We start from the raw sequence: 21,350 nt of genomic DNA on the forward strand, positions 1-21,350 counted from the left end.
GCAAAATAAAGAAGAAAGGGAAACGAGACCCTGGACTAGATACAGGAAGAAGCGGTGGGGGAAATGGCTGCTGAAATTCAACATTAGCAAACGTGAAGCAATGTAACTGGATGCAAACACCAGAAGACCCGACAATATATATCATATAATATAAGAGTATCTTACAAAAAAGTAGCAATAAAGATCTAGGAGTAAACATCACACACAGTCTATCCTCTGAAGCCCAAATAAGCTGAAACACATGGTAGCATTCACCATGCTAACAACACGCACTTTCACGAATTTTACATATACCGTCTATATTCAACTATCATGGAAATGCTCTGCATTACCGTCAATATTGCACTAACATAATATAATAAAAAGATGTAAACGGTACCTTAGTTTGTCACACAGTTATACATCATCTGGGACCATGAAGACGAGATCGGAGATGGAAAGTGACATGATTACTTCAGACAAAATACTCATATTAACATTTGAAGCAGAGAAGATAGACTGTATGACAGTCAGGTGCAGCTGCACGATTAATATCTAGATGACTCGCAAATACACTAGAAAGTTATATAACAACATCAAACAATAGAGATGGAAGACACTCCAGAAAATCCACAAAAAAGGTGAGTTAGGGGTCTGAAGTTGAAAAGCCACCAGCTTGTAAAAACGTAGTTACAATTAGACAGTTACATATGACCTCACAGCTACAACAGCGCCATCTTCATTACCTTCAACACCCTAACAGAAATCTCGAAACATCGAAATATCGGCATTTTTATTTTCATTTGCTCACAATAAAGACCGTGAGTAACATAAAAAATTAATATAAATTCCACCATTTATATATATATATATATATATATATATATATATATATATATATATATATATATATATATATATATATATATATATATATATATATATATATATATATATATATATATATATATATATATATATATATATATATATATATATATATATATATATATATATATATATATATATATATATATATATATATATATATATATATATATATATATATATATATATATATATATATATATATATATATATGGAAAAAAGGAAAGATATCTTGCAAACAGTTAGGTAGTGGGTTCACCGATGCTTCGTTAATACTGAACAGGACAAGACTTGTCCAACACCAGGGAGTGTGTGCTCTCTCTCACTCGTGTGTACGTGTTCGTGTGTATGCATGCATGTATATGTTTACATAACACACACACATACACACATTATATATATATATATATATATATATATATATATATATATATATATATATATATATATATATACGTGTGTGTGTGTGTGTGTGTGTGTGTGTGTGTGTGTGTGTGTGTGTGTTGCGTACATATGTAAGTACATGTTTCTACTACAAGCTCATATATACTTTAATTACCTTGACCATTTTTCATCTTAGTTCTGAGAGTCCTCATGTTACAGACCTTCTTATGAACCTCTCCCTTAAATCTGACAAGGTTTTTGAATCGACACTGTCGTATTCAAATCAAAGCATCCTTAATAAGCATAATTTGATCAATGAATCTTTCCACGATTGCAAAAACTCTTCCTATCAAACGTGTATAGACTATTTAACGCTTAAATGTTTGAAGTGGCTAACAAAGAAACGGAGAATGTTGATGTTTACTTGGTCTGGACTTTGTCAGAGCTTCAGACAGGTAGGACAGCATAATGACAGCACAAAGTATAGGCATGGAAGTTCTCGTCTGGGTCGCAACAAGGTTACCCAGAAGTCAAAATATAGCATTAACAAAATATATCTTGAATCGGGATTGGTGACAAATGTCGCTTTACTCGTCTCAGTTATAAGCTTGATGTGGGTCTGTAAATGTTGTGGGGATTAAAGGTGCTAGAAACACTAACCAAGTGAAATGAAAGGTTTCATGCCTGAGGATAGAAAGAGAAAATATTAATTAAAAAATACAGAACATAATCAGTTTAGGAGTAAAAAAACAACTGAGGTGTTCTGGTTAAAAAAATCGTAAGCTATGACACCAAAGCTTAAGTGTTTGCAATAAAGCTAATGGATTGCTTGGTTTCGAATCCTCATGAGTTTTAATCAACAGAAGTCACAAGATTAAACATCTTATCTAGTTTCGATGTTTCGAAAACAATTAGATAATTCTATGCAGCTGTAATCAACCTATATACTCTGGGGATCAAAGAAATTGACGATAGAATCTATATTATGTATCTTAAATTTTCTAACCCGGATAGAATTGAATAATTGAATTTACTTCGTTAAAATGATAGAATATGAGCGGTTATGAGAGAGAAGTGAACACATGGATTAAGGCCATAAAAAATATGATATATGTTACAAGGAATGGAAAATATAAAATCATGATACAACGCTTTAGAATGGATTAATACAGGAAACAAATAACTAACAATTTATAAATTAATAGAGGTAAGCATTTACTTGGCAATGGATTTGTATGTTAGGTAAGACACATATGCAACACTTAGACAACTTTATTCCGAAACGTTTCGCCTACACAGTAGGCTTCTTCAGTCGAATACAGAGCAGGCAGGGTAGAGATGAAGACGATAACAGTCCATCACCCCTTAAAGTCGTAGAATTTGAGGTTGTCAGTCCTTCGGCCTGAGAAGTTCAGTTCCATAGTCAGGAACTATCTGGAGATAGTTCCTGACTATGGAACTGAACTTCTCCAGGCCGAGGGACTGACAACCTCAAATTCTACGACTTTAAGGGTGATGGACTGATTACATCGTCTTCACATCTCTATTGTTCCTGCCTACTTTCTGTATTCGACTGAAGAAGCCTACTGTGTAGGCGAAACGTTTCGGAATAAAGTTGTCTAAGTGTTGCATATGTGTCTTACCTAACAACCTGTCGGTATTGTATACCATTTTGATGTTCATCAATGGATTTGTATATAAGAACGTAAGAACATAAGAAAGGAGGAACACTGCAGGAGGCCTGCTGGCCCATACTAGGCAGGTCCTTTACAATTCATCCCACTAACAAAACATTTGCCCAACCCAATTTTCAATGCCACCCAAGAAATAAGCTCTGATGTGAAAGTCCCACTCAAATCCAACCCCTCCCACTCATGTACTTATCCAACCTAAATTTGAAACTACCCAAAGTCCTAGCCTCAATAACCCAGCTAGGTAGACTGTTCCACTCATCAACTACCCTATTTCCAAACCAATACTTTCCTATGTCCTTTCTAAATCTAAACTTATCTAATTTAAATCCGTTACTGCGGGTTCTCTCTTGGAGAGATATCCTCAAGACCTTATTAATATCCCCTTTATTAATACCTATCTTCCACTTATACACTTCGATCAGGTCTCCCCTCATTCTTCGTCTAACAAGTGAATGTATATTAAGAGTCTTCAATCTTTCTTCATAAGGAAGATTTCTAATGCTATGTATTAATTTAGTCATCCTACGCTGAATGTTTTCTAACGAATTTATGTCCATTTTGTAATACGGAGTCCAAAATTGAGCTGCATAATCTAGGTGAGGCCTTACTAATGATGTATAAAGCTGCAGTATGACCTCTGGACTTCTGTTGCTTACACTTCTTGATATAAATCCCAGTAATCTATTTGCCTTATTACGTACGCTTAGGCATTGCTGTCTTGGTTTAAGGTTGCTGCTCACCATAACCCCCAAGTCTTTTTCGCAATCTGTATGGCTAAGTTCTACATTATTTAACTTATAAGTGCTAGGGTTATGGACACTCCCAAGCTTCAGAACCTTGCATTTATCTACATTGAACTGCATCTGCATGTGACTTTTAAAAGATTGAAAACTTGTTTGGCAAATGCATGAAAGTAGGTCATTACAAATTTAGAGAAGTTCAGAAACTGTCCCTGTATCGCCCCCTTCTCTGTTTTCTCCCTCCTCAACTGTTTTTATACAATGATCTCAATCTCTTTCTCTCTCTCTCTCTCTCTCTCTCTCTCTCTCTCTCTCTCTCTCTCTCTCTCTCTCTCTCTCTCTCTCTCTCTCTCTCTCTCTCTCTCTCTCTCTCTCTCTCTCACGCCATTCCACAGAAAATGAGTGAGCGAGATACAAAGAGAGTAAGGGAGCACTGAGAGAGAAACATGCGAGTACTTCTCGTCTTCAGGGACGGGGGAAGGGTAGGGGGCGCAGAGCCCTGGTCAGAAGGACTCATTCCCTTTAACTGGTGGAGAGCTGGTTCTCGGAGGCTGGGCTAGACACCACCCCGTGGCCTCCACACCCCCCCTGCATCCCCCCTCCGATACCCTCCCTCCATCCCTCTCCCTCAATCCCTCTCCCTCCATCCCTCTTCCACAGGCTCCCTGCATCCCTCTCCCACAGGCTCCCTGCATCCCTCTTCCACAGGCTCCCTGCATCCCTCTTCCACAGGCTCCCTGTATCCCTCTTCCACAGGCTCCCTGCATCCCTCTTCCCCAAGCTCCCTTTATCGTACCTTCAACACGCTTCCAGCATCCTACCTTCTTCAATGAGCTTCTGTTCTCCAAAGCCCGCCACTGCCCTCCACAGCCTGTTTCTTACCTTTCACAACCTGCCCACAACCCTCTACACCCTGCCCCTTGTCCGGCACAGCCTTCCTCTTGTTCGGCACAGCCTGCCATTGGCCGGCACAGCTTGCCCCTTGTCTGGCAGAGCATACCTCTTGCCCTACACAGCCTGCCTCTTGTCTTAGACAGCCTATCCATTGTCCAACACAGCCTGTCCCTTGTTCCACACAGTCTGCTCTTTGTCCTACACAGCCTGCCTCTTGTCTTACACAACCTGCCCCTTGTCTTGCACAGTCTACCCCTTGTCCTACACAGCCTGCCCCTTGTCCTACACAGCCTGTTCCTTGTCCTACATAGCTTTTCCCTTGTTCCACACAGCCTGCCCCTTGTTCCACACAGCCTGCCCCAGCTCTCCACAGCCTGCCCCAGCCCTCCACAGCCTGCCCCTTGTCCTACAAGGCTTGCCATCCTCACTCCTTCTCAGCCTTTCCCGTGCCCTCCGCAGCCTGTTATCCTGCATTCCTCCAAAGACTACCTCAAGTCTACCAGTCTGCTCTTCATCCTCCACAGTCTGCTGTTTATCTTTCACAGTCTGCTGTTCATCCTCCATAGTTTGCTGGTCATCCTCCATAGTCTGCTGTTCATCCTCCATAGTCTGCTGTTCATCTTCCACAGTCTGCTGTTCATCCTTCATAGTCTGCTGTTCATCCTCCATAGTCTGCTGTTCATCTTCCACAGTCTGCTGTTCATCCTCCATAGTCTGCTGTTCATCCTCCATAGTCTGCTGTTCATCCTCCATAGTCTGCTGTTCATCCTCCATGGTCTGCTGTTCATCTTCCACAGTCTGCTGTTCATCCTCCACAGTCTGTTGTTCATCTTTCATAGTCTGCTGTTCAACCTCCACAGTCTGCTGTTCATCCTCCACCGTCTGTTGTTCATCTTCCACAGTCTGCTGTTCATCTTTCACAGTCTGCTGTTCATCCTCCACAGTCTGCTGTTCATCCACCACAGTCTGCTGCTCATCCTCCACAGTCTGCTGTTCATCTTCCACAGTCTGCTGTTCATCCACCACAGTCTGTTGTTCATCTTCCATAGTCTGCTGTTCATCCTCCATAGTCTGCTGTTCATCCTCCATAGTCTGCTGTTCATCCTCCATAGTCTGCTGTTCATCCTCCATAGTCTGCTGTTCATCTTCCACAGTCTGCTGTTCATCCTCCACAGTCTGTTGTTCATCTTTCGTAGTCTTCTGTTCAACCTCCACAGTCTGCTGTTCATCCTCCACCGTCTGTTGTTCATCTTCCACAGTCTGCTGTTCATCTTTCACAGTCTGCTGTTCATCCTCCACAGTCTGCTGTTCATCCACCACAGTCTGCTGCTCATCCTCCACAGTCTGCTGTTCATCTTCCACAGTCTGCTGTTCATCCACCACAGTCTGCTGTTCATCCTCCACAGTCTGCTGTTCATCTTCCACAGTCTGTTGTTCATCTTCCACAGTCTGCTGTTCATCTTCCACAGTCTGCTGTTCATCCTCCACAGTCTGCTGTTCATCTTCCACAGTCTGCTGTTCATCCACCACAGTCTGCTGTTCATCCTCCACAGTCTGCTGTTCATCTTCCACAGTCTGCTGTTCATCTTCCACAGTCTGCTGTTCATCTTACACAGTCTGCTGTTCATCCTTCACAGTCTGCTGTTTATCTTCCACAGTCTGCTGTTCATCTTTCACAGTCTGCTCTTTATCCACCACAGTCTGCTGTTCATCTTCCACAGTCTGCTGTTCATCTTCCACAGTCTGCTGTTCATCCACCACAGTCTGCTGTTCATCTTCCACAGCTCGTCTCTCGCCCACCACAATCTCCCTCCCTTTCAGTTTTCCTACCTGCCCAACCTGCCTCCATCCATAGTATGCTCCCTCCATCTGTTTGCTTACCTCCACATCTTGCCTCCATCATTAATTTGCCTCTCTCTACTGCCTGCCTTCTCTACAGCCTACTGCTCCGGACAGTCTGCTTCCCTCTTCAGTCTTCCTTCCTAAACAGCCTGATTCTGTCTTCAGTTTCCTTCGTTCAACAGCCTGCTTCCTTTCTACAACCATGGAATACGACCCACTGCAGCTTCTTCACAGCCTGGCTTCCACCACGGCCTGCCTCCTTCCCCAGACTATCTCCCTCTATAACCTTCCTTCCTCTATAACCTGTGTCCCACCACAGCCTCCGTCCTACTCGTCCCTCTACGCTCTCCTTTCACATTATTAATCCCTCCACAGTATCCTCCATAGGCTTCCTCCCTTCACAGCCTGCTTGTCTGCCTTCCAGTCGATCTGTCTACCTCTTTTTTTTCTTAACGTTTTGCATATCTTTCTATTTTCCACTCTATCCCCTCATCTGCCTTTTTCCTTCTTTCTATACATGCTTGTCTGCCTTCCTATCCTTTTATCTGTCTCTGTCAGTTTCACGTAACGTTGTCCTTTGCACTGAATGTAGTGACGCTTGACAAAGTTAGTGTTCAACTCCTGGCAGCTGAATGATGAATCATTACTCAAGAAATGAGTAAACAGGTGTTTTGGGCTGAGACACCATTCCCTTGTATTCCGAAATATCATTCTTTTCTAAATCTGTTATTTTTCTTGAAGTTCGGTATAAATATATATCCACCCTCTTCATTTCTTATATTTTTCTACTTCTTTAACTATATAAAAAATATTTCCCATTTATTCTTCAGATTTGCTCTTCATTACAATAACTTTCAATACGAAAGAAGAAAAGACGTATGTAAATACGTGATCCTTGAGCGTGGTAAAATCTTCCTCCTTGTAATTCAAAATCAATTCTAACGTCACATGCTGACGTATGATCACAATACGTTTGTTTTCTGGCTTTAATACTTTCGCAGAAGGTGCGTAACTTTCACGACGTTACGTTATGAGGATGAGCTGATATGTTTTACTGTATCGCAGGATTCAAATTCCACAGAAAAGAATTAAAATGGAGAAAGATTTTGAATTTGTTGTCCTTTAATCACAAACTCTGTGGCTGTTATATGTGGCTGTGGTAATTTATTGTTTATCAGGAAAGACAAAAAAAAAAAAAATCGCCCTAACATGGGACTTAGTCATGTGATGATCCGTTCAGTAAGAGGTTGAGGCATTTAATCCATCGAGGCCTCGAGCCGACTCTTCGGTCTTCCCCGTAAGAGCAAGAGAGATAACATCGTATGATCTGATGGTATGTTCCCCATGAAATATATTAAATAATGGATCAGCACATACGAATGTCTAAGTATGTGTTATCTGTGAGTTACCTGACACGCTCAGACAACGATGGATGTGTTATCTGTGAGTTACTTGACACGCTCAGGCAACGAAGGATGTGTTATCTGTGAGTTACTTGACACGCTCAAGCAACGAAGAATGTGTTATCTGTGAGTTACCTGACACGCTCAGACAACTATAGATGTATTATCTGTGAGCTACCTGACACGCTCAGGCAAAGAAGGATGTGTTATCTGTGAGTTACTTGACACGCTCAGGCAACGATGGATATGTTATCTGTGGGCTACCTGATACGCTCAGGCAACGAAGGATGTGTTATCTGTGAGTTACTTGACACGCTCTGGCAACGAAGGATGTGTTATCTGTGAGTTACCTGACACGCTCAGACAACTATAGATGTATTATCTGTGAGCTACCCGACACGCTCAGGCAAAGAAGGATGTGTTATCTGTGAGTTACTTGACACGCTCAGGCAACGAAGGATGTTATCTGTGAGTTACCTGACACGCTCAGACAACGATGGATGTGTTATCTGTGAGCTACCTGACACGCTCATGCAACGAAGGATGTGTTATCTGTGAGATACCTGACACGCTCAGGCAACGAAGGATGTGTTATCTGTGAGATACCTGACACGCTCAGGCAACAAAGGATGTGTTATCTGTGAGATACCTGACACGCTCAGGCAACGAAGGATGTGTTATCTGTGAGATACCTGACACGCTCAGGCAACGAAGGATGTGTTATCTGTGAGATACCTGACACGCTCAGGCAACGAAGGATGTGTTATCTGTGAGATACCTGACACGCTCAGGCAACGAAGGATGTGTTATCTGTGAGATACCTGACACGCTCAGGCAACGAAGGATGTGTTATCTGTGAGATACCTGACACGCTCAGGCAACGAAGGATGTGTTATCTGTGAGATACCTGACACGCTCAGGCAACGAAGGATGTGTTATCTGTGAGTTACCTGACACGCTCAGGCAACAAAGGAAGTTTTATCTGTGAGATACCTGACACGCTCAGGCAGCGAAGGATGTGTTATCTGTGAGTTACCTGACACGCTCAGGCAACAAAGGAAGTTTTATTTGTGAGATACCTGACACGCTCAGGCAGCGAAGGATGTGTTATCTGTGAGTTACCTGACACGCTCAGGCAACAAAGGAAGTTTTATTTGTGAGATACCTGACACGCTCAGGCAGCGAAGGATGTGTTATCTGTGAGTTACCTGACACGCTCAGGCAACAAAGGAAGTTTTATCTGTGAGATACCTGACACGCTCAGGCAACAAAGGAAGTGTTATCTGTGAGTTACCTGACACGCTCAGGCAATTAATTTTTTATATCTTTTATTTAACATGCCAGAAAAAAAATAAAAAAAGGGAACGTAAAGCATTACTAGAGTCATCGTCATCATCATCGTGAATCACATTAGAAGGCAAGAATTGCATTGCAAGGTAGTGCTGTACAGAAGGTTGTCCCTATCATTTTACCTTCTCACGACTCGCAACAAAATTGGAGCATATTTCTCTTACAAGATTCAAATTCGTGATTGCATGACCGAATTTAGACGCATTTTCTGTTAGAATGACGTTACGAACACAGATAAATACCACTACTAATCCTGCTGCTGCTGCTGCTGCTGCTGATAATAATAATAATAATAATAATAATAATAATAATAATAATAATAATGATAATAATAATATAACTGGAGAATAGCAATTGTTTGAAATTTATGAAATTACTGATCTGTTGTATTATAGTCGAGGGATTTAAATGTGAGGGAGCAGGTGGGGGGTCAATAATGGTATGGGAAAAACAGAGCTCTGGAGGCGGCCTGTTGTTGTGGAGGTCTTGAGGGGTGGGGGAAGAGAAAGGTCTTGAAGGGTGGGGGAAGAGGAAGGTCTTGAGGGGTGGGAGAAGTGGTAGGTCTTGAGGTGTGGGGGGAAGAGGAAGGTCTTGAGGTGTGGGGGGAAGAGGAAGGTCTTGAGGTGTGGGGGGAAGAGGAAGGTCTTGAGGGATGGGAGGAAGAGGAAGGTCTTGTGGGGTGGGGAAAGAGGAAGGTCTTGAGGGGTGAGAGAAGAGGAACGTCTTGAGGGGTGGGGGAAGTGGAAGGTCTTGAGGTGTGGGGAAGAGGAAGATCTTGAGGGGTGGGGGAGGATGAATTTTTTTGAGGGGTAGGGGAAGAGGAAGGTCTTAAGGGGTGGGGAAGAGGAAGGTTTTGAGTGGTGGGGGAAGAGAAAGGTCTTGAGGGGTGGGGAAGAGGAAGATCTTGAGGGGTGGGGAAGAGGAAGGTCTTGAGGGTTGGGGGAAGAGGAAGGTTTTGAGTGGTGGGGGAAAGAGGAAGGTCTTGAGGGGTGGGGGAAGAGGAAGGTCTTGAGTGGTAGGGAAGAGAAAGGTTTTGAGAGGGGGGAGGAAGGTCTTAGGAGGAAAATAACATCAGTATGGAAGATGGCAAGGGGAGGGGGAGGAGAAGGTGGAGGGGAGGGCGAGGGGGAGGGGCAGGGGGAGGGGCAGGGGGAGGGGCAGGGGGAGGGGCAGGGGGAGGGGCTGGGGGAGGGGCAGGGGGAGGGGCAGGGGGTCCAGACCATCAAGAACTCCTGAATGTTACCATACACATCATCACATGAATGTTACCATACACATCATCACATGAATGTTACCATACACATCATCACATGAATGTTACCATACACATCATCACATGAATGTTACCATACACATCATCACATGAATGTTACCATACACATCATCACATGAATGTTACCATACACATCATCACATGAATGTTACCATACACATCATCACATGAATGTTACCATACACATCATCACATGAATGTTACCATACACATCATCACATGAATGTTACCATACACATCATCACATGAATGTTACCATACACATCATCACATGAATGTTACCATACACATCATCACATGAATGTTACCATACACATCATCACATGAATGTTACCATACACATCATCACATGAATGTTACCATACACATCATCACATGAATGTTACCATACACATCATCACATGAATGTTACCATACACATCATCACATGAATGTTACCATACACATCATCACATGAATGTTACCATACACATCATCACATGAATGTTACCATACACATCATCACATGAATGTTACCATACACATCATCACATGAATGTTACCATACACATCATCACATGAATGTTACCATACACATCATCACATGAATGTTACCATACACATCATCACATGAATGTTACCATACACATCATCACATGAATGTTACCATACACATCATCACATGAATGTTACCATACACATCATCACATGAATGTTACCATACACATCATCACATGAATGTTACCATACACATCATCACATGAATGTTACCATACACATCATCACATGAATGTTACCATACACATCATCACATGAATGTTACCATACACATCATCACATAACTAAATATAATTTACACACATCACGAGACATAATCATGAAACACTTTCTGTCGTTCAGTGTTACAATACAATGGTAAGTTCAAACTTCACATATAATGAATGCACCATATATGCCACACCGTTTTTCCATTATTATTCGCCTCCGAACATCATAAACATTCTAGAGCCTGTAACTTTGTCTTTAGTTAATTTTGATGCAATATTAGTTGTTAGACTTGCATCATTACAATGACTGAACACACTGTGTGCTCACTACAGCGGTGGTATCACTGCAGCTGTAGCATCACTACAGCGGTGGTATCACTGCAGCTGTAGCATCACTGCAGCGGTGGTATCACTGCAGCTGTAGCATCACTGCAGCGGTGGTATCACTGCTGAGCTGGTATCACTTCAGTGGTGATATCACTGCTAAGCTGGTATCACTTCAGTGGTGGTATCACTACAGCGAAGGCATTACTGCAGCGGTAGGATCGCTGCTGCAGTATCACTGCAGCGGTGGTATCACTTCAGCGGTGATATCACTGCTAAGCTGGTATCACTGCAGCGGTGGTATCACTTCAGCGTTGGTATCACTACAGCGATAGTATCACTACAGCGAAGGCATCACTGCAGCGGTGGAATCGCTGCAGCAGTATCACTACAGCGGTGCGATCACTGCAGCAGTGATATCATCGCAGCGGTGGTATTACTGCTGATCTGGTATCACTTCAGCGGTGGTATCACTTCAGCGTTGGTATCACTACAGCGATAGTATCACTACAGCGAAGGCATCACTGCAGTGGTGGAATCGCTGCAGCAGTATCACTACAGCGGTGCGATCACTGCAGCAGTGATATCATCGCAGCTGTGGTATCACTGCTGATCTGGTATCACTTCAGCGGTGGTATCACTTCAGCGTTGGTATCACTACAGCGATAGTATCACTACAGCGAAGGCATCACTGCAGCGGTGGAATCGCTGCAGCAGTATCACTACAGCGGTGCGATCACTGCAGCAGTGATATCATCGCAGCTGTGGTATCACTGCTGATCTGGTATCACTTCAGCGGTGGTATCACTACAGCTGTTGCATCAATGCAGCGGTGATATCACTGCAGCGGTGGTATCATTACAGTGGTGGTATCACTGCGACTGTAGCATCACTTCAGCGGTGGTATCACTGAAGCAGTGCTATCACTGCAGCGGTGGTATCACTGAAGCAGTGCTATCACTGCAGCGGTGGTATCACTACAACTGTAGCATCACTGCAGCGGTGGTATCACTGAAGCAGTGGTATCATTGCAGCAGTGTATCACTGCAGCGGTGGTATCACTGCAACTGTAGCATCATTGCAACGGTGGTATCACTGAAGCAGTGGTATCATTGCAGCAGTGTATCACTGCAGCGGTGGTATCACTTCAACTGTAGCATCACTGCAGCGGTGGTACCATTGAAGCAGTGGTATCATTGCAGCGGTGGTATCACTGCAGCTATAGGATCACTGTAGCGGTGGTATCACTGCATCTATAGCATCACTGCATCTATAGCATCACTGTAGCGGTGGTATCACTGCAGCGGTGGTATCACTGCAGCGGTGGTATTACTGTAGCAGTGGTATCACTGCAGCAGTGGTATCGCTGCATCTATAGCATTACTGCATCAATAGCAACACTGCAACGGTGGTATCACTGCAGCGGTGGTATCACCGCAGCGGTGGTATCACTGCATCTATAGCATCACTGTAGCGGAGTATCACTGCAGCGGTGGTATTACTGCAGCGGTGGTATCACTGCATCTATAGCATCGCTGCAGAGGTGGTATCACTGAAGCGGTGGTATCACTGCAGCGGTGGTATCACTGCAGCTGTGGTATCACTGCAGCTATAGCATCACTGTAGCGGTGGTATCACTGCAGCGGTGGTATCACTGCAGCTATAGCATCACTGTAGCGGTGGTATCACTGCAGCGGTAGTATCACTGCAGCAGTAGTATCACTACTGGTATTTACAACGCTCTCCACCAAAGCCTAAAGTGTGACCAGAAGCTCTCCGAAAGAAAAGTTACTGCCGTTCCCTCCTTGTCTCCTACTCCTCCTCCTCTTCCTCTTCCTCTTCCTCCTCTTCCTGTCAGAAACTAAGCCGTCCATTACCTCGCTGCCAGAGTTTTCAGCCATCTTACTACGGCGGGATTTAAAGTGCTTCATTTAGTATATTTCGACAAAGAATTGCGCGAACACAAAAAAAAAAAAAAAAAAAAAAAGATTCCTACGTGAACGTGGTCGGCTTAGCTGCTGTAACTGATAATACAGATAAATAATTAGATTTTGCACCGCTGTGGAGAAGTTGGGATAATTATTGTAGTCCACCAGGAAAACGTATTAATAAAATTACATTTTTCTAAAATAAGATAACCTTCAAGGGTAAGATATATCGGGCATGCACTGCGGAAATCCTTCGAGGAGTGAGAGTAATAAGAGGGAATGGTGCTTCAGGAGTGAGCAGGAGTCAAGGGGTCACTTGTCCAATCATTGATCCAAAGATTTACGCAAGTCTCTTGAACAAGAAGAATAGCAGGCAGCAGCTTCCCCTTGTGGAGAGGTATTGATATCCAAGAGAGGCTAAGCGCATTTCTCTGCTTGAAACTCGCGTGATGTCTCGCCACCCAGAGAGCTTGACCTTTGACTCAGACCATCTGACCTGTCTGGACTCAGAACGTGAGGTCTGTATTATTACGTTCATGTTATATTATAAGTACACAGCAATGTTCATTGAATATTTATTCGTGAGCTAATAAGTCAATCATTGGGTGAAAAAAGAGCTAAGCAGCGAATTAATGGAGAGCTTAGCCAAAATACTGTAATCTACAGTCACAAACAACAAAAGAGAGCTCCTAATTAGTAACGTAAGTCTGACTTCGACAAGCTTTCTGATGTAAATCTGGTCACACTTTCACTCAGACTCCTAAAACCACAAGTATACTAATAATGCTAATACTCAATTCACCGTGCATGCCAAAGGCTTCTGTGATTCATGTATTAATACAAGAGATTTTATTCAAGACTTATTACACGGAGGAGTTGGCTTGTCAGAGCTGAGAGTTCTACCTCTCTTTACTTACAATAAAAATGCGTATTAAATAATAGCTGTAAAACTTTGAATCTTTTTAGAGAGAGCCGAATCCTATATTGAGGATTAATGTTAGGTAAGTTTAATGCTGACTACATATATTAGGCATAATAATTATATATCGTGCATTTAAGTGTTCATCGATATTAATAATACTGAAAAATATAATAAAGAATTATATATATATATATATATATATATATATATATATATATATATATATATATATATATATATATATATATATATATATATATATATATATATATATATATATATATATATATATATATATATATATATATATATATATATATATATATATATATATATATATATATATAAATAAATAGATATATATGTCGTGCCGAATAGGTAAAATTGGTCAGTTAGCAAGAACTAATTTAAAATTAAATCCTTTCTAAAATTTTCTGTTATGCGTTTGAAGATATATTTTTTTTAATTTATGTTAATGTAAAAATTAATAATTTTGTATCAAAAGAATCTTGGAAAACTTACCTAACCTTATTATAACAAGCGCAATTTAATGTAGCCTAATCCAACCAAATATACTTTAGATAGGTTTGCATTAATTTAATAAACAAACACAATGAAATATATATTTTTCGTTAGGTTCGGAATGATTTTTGTTAAATTATTGCATACTCAAATTTTTGCTTGCCTTATCCGGAAAGAAGAGCGTTGCTATTTAAGCCAAAATCGCAAATTTCACCTATTCGGCACGACATATATATATATATATATATATATATATATATATATATATATATATATATATATATATATATATATATATATATATATATATATATATATATATATATATATATATATATATATATATATATATATATATATATATATATATATACATATATATATATATATATATATATATATATATATATATATATATATATATATATATATATATATATATATATATATATATATATATATATATATATATATATATATATATATATATATATATATATATATATATATATATATCGTTCAAAAAGAAACGCAACCCAGTTAGAATGCATATACTCTTGTAGCACATCGTTTATCTGTTTCAGTGACCAATAAGTACATGAATGGTGTTCACATTACAGGTTTTCTTTTTTATTATTGGACACTGTATTGCAAACACTTTCATATACTAGAACAACTGCAGGTGACCACTCAGCGGACTGCAAACGGCAGGAAGAAACAAATATCAAGATAAACCTCCAGTAATTTGAGTCGACGTGCAAACTTATGTGAAAACGTCAGTAGTCAGCATGCATTCACCACTGATTACGTATCTTTTTTGAATACCATGTAATATATATATATATATATATATATATATATATATATATATATATATATATATATATATATATATATATATATATATATATATATATATATATATATATATATATATATATACATACATATTGTTCATCAGAGAAACCACAGTTTGTGAGTGAAAAACACTGACATTCTGATCATTTCCCAACAAATTAATTTAATGGTCCATTGCATATGGGATTATTGAGAGACAAATTGAGTCTGGCACCGCCTGTCATTCACAATTTAATAATTCAATGTATAAAAAAGTGTCAACAATGTGAATATTATTTGTATCAAAATCAATTCTGATTAAAAATATAAGTTAATTTCTGAACTAATCTAATCTAATCTTGAAGGCAAAATTGCCTTAAGGAAAGTGGTCCACACATGCTGCGGGCCCCAACACTCACGGTCCACGCATGCTGCGGGCCCCAACACTCACGTCCCACGTATACTGCAGGTTCCACCACTCGCGGTCCACGCATGCTGCAGGATTCAGCGCTCACGGGCCACGCATGCTGCAAGCCCTAGCACTCACGACCCACACATGCTGTCGGCCCCAACTCTCAAGGCCCATGCCTGCTGTAGGCCGCAAAACTTTAGGTCTACGCATGCTGCAGGTTCCAACACTCGTGGTCCACGCAGTCTGTGGGCCCCAACATTCGTGGTCCACACATGCTGCAGGCCACGGCATCCTGCGTCCTCCAGCACCCACAAGTTACAAGACATTCCAACTGTCGTCCGTTGTTCTCACACAGGCGCAGACGCCGTCTCAGGCAAATATGAAGGTGGCTTTTCAATAAATATTTTTATTTCACCTTCAGAAACTTTTGGGTGGAATTATTCAGATCCTTTTGTGCATCTATGTGTGCACCTTTTTTGCCAGTGTTAAGGCGAAGACTCGATTTTTTGAAGAAAATTTGACCTGATGCTCAAAGTTTCTTTATCTGAGACATGACAGAATGGCTGATTAAAAAAAACATAAATGAAAATTTGTCAGTTAAGAATTCGCTTCAAGGAAGATGGATAGGAATCAGTCCCTTGATACTACTGAGGGGATGATCCAAAAGAATTGGTTCCACCCTCGCTTTCCTCGGAGCAGACCTGATTAATTTTCCCTCCCTCCCCCTCTATCCCGCCCAATTCTCGTTCCAATTCTCCAGGCGGTGTTCGACAGTTCTGGGTTTAGCTCTTCCCCAATAGGGACCAGTGATGGTCCTGCTGCATCTGTGTGAGAGCAACGAGGTTGTCTCACCTCTCTGACCAGGTAATGGGCAGGTGACCAGGTGCTGGGCAGGTGACCAGGTGCTGGGCAGGTGACCAGATACTGGGCAGGTGACCAGGTGCTGGGCAGGTGACCAGGTGCTGGGCAGGTGACCAGGTGCTGGGCAGGTAATGAGAGCTAGCCTGGGGGGAGAGGTTCACTCACACACTGGGACTTCTCTTACATAAGGTACCAAAAGCGCTTGATAACACAAGGAGATTAATATTCATCTACAGCGCCTATCGCTACTCGAACGTGTGCCTATCGCTGCCCGAACGAGAGCCTATCGCTGCCCGAGAGGGTGCATATTGCCACCCAAACAGGCACAACTTACAAGCTAGTAATCCTGGTGGTCCGCTGGATTCAGATAAACCCTCTGCTCCACCGATCCAGCACGGGCGACAGTGAAAGAAGAGGGATTATCTACATAGAGTCATAGAAAGCCCGTCTGTGGAGTTAAGCAGGTATATTCTAGTCAATATCAGTTACATTTTTATTGCCAGAAACAATCACGTTTTCAGGGTGTAATTTTCTTTCTACCAGTGATAGCTAACAACCACTTAGGGCCAGATAAATGACTTCTTTCTTAACATTTCTTTGAATCACATACTGATTTTGACTCGCATACACTGAGGCAAATATGAATCACAAAATACAAGTAATCTGCAAAATGCGTGGCGTATTTTCAAGCGCCAATCTTGATGAGTTGTAGGAAGCGGTAGCGACGCGCTGCAAGACTTGGCAAACTGCCTCAGCGTCTTCAAGTCGCTGAGGAAGGGATTGAAGCTACAGGTACATCTTCCAGCAACACTATTTATTCAAACATTGTGCTGTAATTTTTTTTTTTTTTTTTTTTTTTGCCTGACACACTCTTAATCTTAGAAATTATTCAATGGGACAAAAGATTTGGATATGTAACTAATGTGATTTCACTAGTGTCGTAGCTTGTCTGAGTACCAATAATAGAGTCATGGGGTAATTTTATTCTAATAATGAGAAATACCCTTCATGTGAAGAGCATCAAAGTGATTATGTCATTTGTCGGTTTCTCGCACACTAAAGTTCCCGACGGGATATTTACGAGAACTTCTACAACAGAAGTCTCGAAGGCGAGTTCTGGATCGGATATTCGGGAACACTGAGTAGAACTTGTGAAGGAAAAGAACACATGCACACATACACAAACACACACGTATAAGTGAATATTACACACAGACACACTTGCCTCTGGACAGCTACTTTTTGATTGATATATTTCTTAGAAACACTTCGACAAAACGAAGCGGTTATATATGACTGGAAAACACATGACTTTCTTCTATAAGGATTACTCAAAGGCTGTGATTGGAGGGCTAAAAATGTTTTTTTAAGACTCGTCAATTGAAATTTTGCATTTCCCAACATTATGCAAATTGGCAAATATATAATGCAACACTTTTAATAACAAAGTGGCAAAAACTGTAATACTTTTACACAGAGAACATTATTCACGTGCTTTATGTTTGCTATAATTTTCTTTTGCACTATGTATGTATATCCCTACAAGAATCCAATAGTTCAATAACATGGATATCCTTACAATAATAAGATTTTACCACTAATATGCACCATCACTGTAAATGTTTTTGAAGAACAAATCAAGATACTTATTTCATAAAATAAGTTCTATATACTGAACACTCTTGTCAATGATTGCAAACTGAACACACGTCAATGATTACAAGCTAATCACACGTAAATAATTACAACCTAATCACATGTCTCGTCAATTATTCCAAACTAAACGCATATTTTTATCAATGACTACAAGCAAATCGTGAAACACTGAGGCCGTTTTAGCGCATAACCTTGATTTTTCCCATGGCTGTGATTCGGAAGTTGACGCTGACGACAGAGAATCACACTGACGCATTCAGTACAACAGTAATGTGTAATCTTCGGGACGTGGGAGAGTTTATTTAGCATATGATTTTTTGCCTAATTTTGTAGTTTCACTAGAGACAAGATGATTTTGGAACTTTTCTCTGTTCGAGACACAGCGGGAAGTGGACAAGGACAGTGACTGAGGTTGTCAACACGAGATGACTCTTCGAGATAGCGCAATATGGAACAGGACAGCGTTCAAGGCTTCGAGACACAAGGATATGGACCAGAATAGTGTTCGAGGCTTCGAGACAGCGGGATGTGTACCAAGACAGCTCTCGAGGGTGTCAACACGAGGTGACTCGACAACACACAAATATGGTGGCAACGCTATGGGTGGTCAGCGAAGTCGTGGTCCGGACGTTCCCACGATTTTTTCCGGATTCTGGTTATGCTGGGGGCCGTCAGAATAAAGATTTGCTGACTGTTAAGAACGGCCTAGACACGGCGACGGCCGCCTCACCGACCCCCGCCGCCCATTATTCTCTCACCCACACGAATTCGTTGTAGTGGTTCCAGCGGTCTTCTTCATTGTCCATACCAGGCTTCTTGTCCACCATAATACCGCCTGCAGTGCTGTTGCCGCAGGAACCACAGCACTTGTATCCGGCCAAGACAAGCATATCGAAGGCTTGCTCCAGGAAGGTGTGCTTCAAGAAGAACCTTGCAGTGTACCGATCTGTGGCTCCACGGTCGGGATCCCGCGATTCATTCAATGTTTCACCAAAGACTTCACGACAAAGCGTCACTCGTCCGCACACGAGGATACGACTCAGCTTTCTAAATTTAACGTCAGCGAGTCCGTCACGTCCAAACGCAAAAGTGCCGCGGTAACTCACGGTGATAGTACCGGCGGAGGTTCGGACTGAGTAAGCGGGGTCCACTGGACTCAGAGACTTCGGCAGTGAGAGAGAATCAATCATATCTTGGAGCTGAAAGAAATCCGCCTCTTTCTTGAGTCTCTCGCGCTCACTGAAGTTTTCAGGTAACACGAGCTTCTGGTTCCGTAAGAAGTCGAGTATGTACCTGAAGAGCACACCGTCACGATCTACAAAAAACTTTCCTTTCGAGTCCCTCAGCACCGGCGTCTTGGTCTTTCCACTGAACATCTGGCCGAGTAAACTGTCAGGTTCTCGCTGCAGTGTGGTCAGTGCTGTTGTGTAGAACACTCCTCCCACGTTCAGTTCCACGATGGGCGGAAAGACCTGTACGATGGAATTCATACCCTGCCCTGGCTGCTGTTCCGTTGTGGTCTGCCCGCTGTTGGAGGAGACGGAGGAGGAGCAACTGTTGGTGGCGGCGCCGTTTGTGGCCATGGTGGTGGGGATGGTGTGTGGGAGAGGGAAGGTGTGGTGTGGGTCGAGGCGGCCGCGAGAGTGAGGCAGCCAGTCAATACCCGACACCACCTCCCGTCCCGCGCACACCTACACGCACGCATGAACACATATACTCACGCACGCCAGTTTCACGCATACACAAACGCACATGCTTGTGTAAGTTAACGTGCATGTCACCGTTCTCACATGAGAAGGAAGAGAATAACACATCTGCAGATAAACACACAGGCACACGAGGATGGTGGCGCACAATTACCTAAAATTCCGCGGCATTTGTGGTCAGCACGAAGATTCTTGCTAACAACTGCCCTTGCAAAGTGCATTCATGCTTGTGAAGGGCTCTTGATCCAAGGAATTATAGCTACTCTTCCTCCCTTGGATCGAACCTGATTACTTCCCATTCATCAAGGGTTAAGCCAATATCCCGGGTTTAGCGCTTCCCGGCGATTATTGATTTTTTTTTATTGACAACACAAGTAATATTGAGGTGATTTAAATGTTAAGAAGTACACATATGAGGCACCTACGTCTGTTTTGTTTAGCTTCCCCACCCCCTCCCCCTGCCCTGGGAACCCCCTAACTCCATCAACACCCCGTCCCTCACCCTGCCAACATCTCCCTCCCACATGCCACCCCCCCGCCTCCCTCACCAACTCCTCCATATCACTTAATCAACACCTTCCCTCATCCCTTTACATACACATGTACGCACCAGCCAACACACTACGCATACATGTACGCACCGATGCACTACACACGTGTATGAACGAACCAAAGCACAACACGACCAGAGCTTCAGCATGCGTATGCTTTTCTACTTAACAAAATGTTCACTACAGCAACCCGCTTAACCCGAGACAGTTATAGGGCTTAAACTGATAACAACAACAACAACAACAACAACAACAACAACAACAACAACAACAACAACAACAACAACAACAACAACAACAACAACGACAGCAACAACAACAATAACAACAACAACAACAACAACAACAACAACAACAACAACGACAGCAACAACAACAACAACAACAACAATAATAATAATAATAATAATAATAATAATAATAATAATAATAATAATA

The 21,350-nt window shown here is 41.9% G+C and overlaps 1 protein-coding gene across 1 annotated transcript; it reads right to left on the reverse strand.

Moving 5' to 3' along the window:
- Positions 1–18,343: 18,343 nt before the first annotated feature.
- Positions 18,344–20,293, reverse strand: Ktl (BTB/POZ domain-containing protein Ktl). The gene has a single exon (XM_053801222.2). It carries the CDS (start codon positions 20,236–20,238, stop codon positions 19,402–19,404), a length of 837 nt encoding a protein of 278 aa, XP_053657197.2. The 5' UTR covers positions 20,239–20,293; the 3' UTR covers positions 18,344–19,401.
- Between the last annotated feature and the right edge of the window lie 1,057 nt (positions 20,294–21,350).

The sequence above is a fragment of the Cherax quadricarinatus genome, chromosome 12 (assembly GCF_038502225.1).
Source record: "Cherax quadricarinatus isolate ZL_2023a chromosome 12, ASM3850222v1, whole genome shotgun sequence".
NCBI classification, from domain to species: domain Eukaryota; kingdom Metazoa; phylum Arthropoda; class Malacostraca; order Decapoda; family Parastacidae; genus Cherax; species Cherax quadricarinatus.

Bases quoted from the DNA above. Each gene is read 5' to 3' on its own strand.
- Ktl (XM_053801222.2), bottom strand. From the start codon at position 20,238: ATGGCCACAAACGGCGCCGCCACCAACAGTTGCTCCTCCTCCGTCTCC.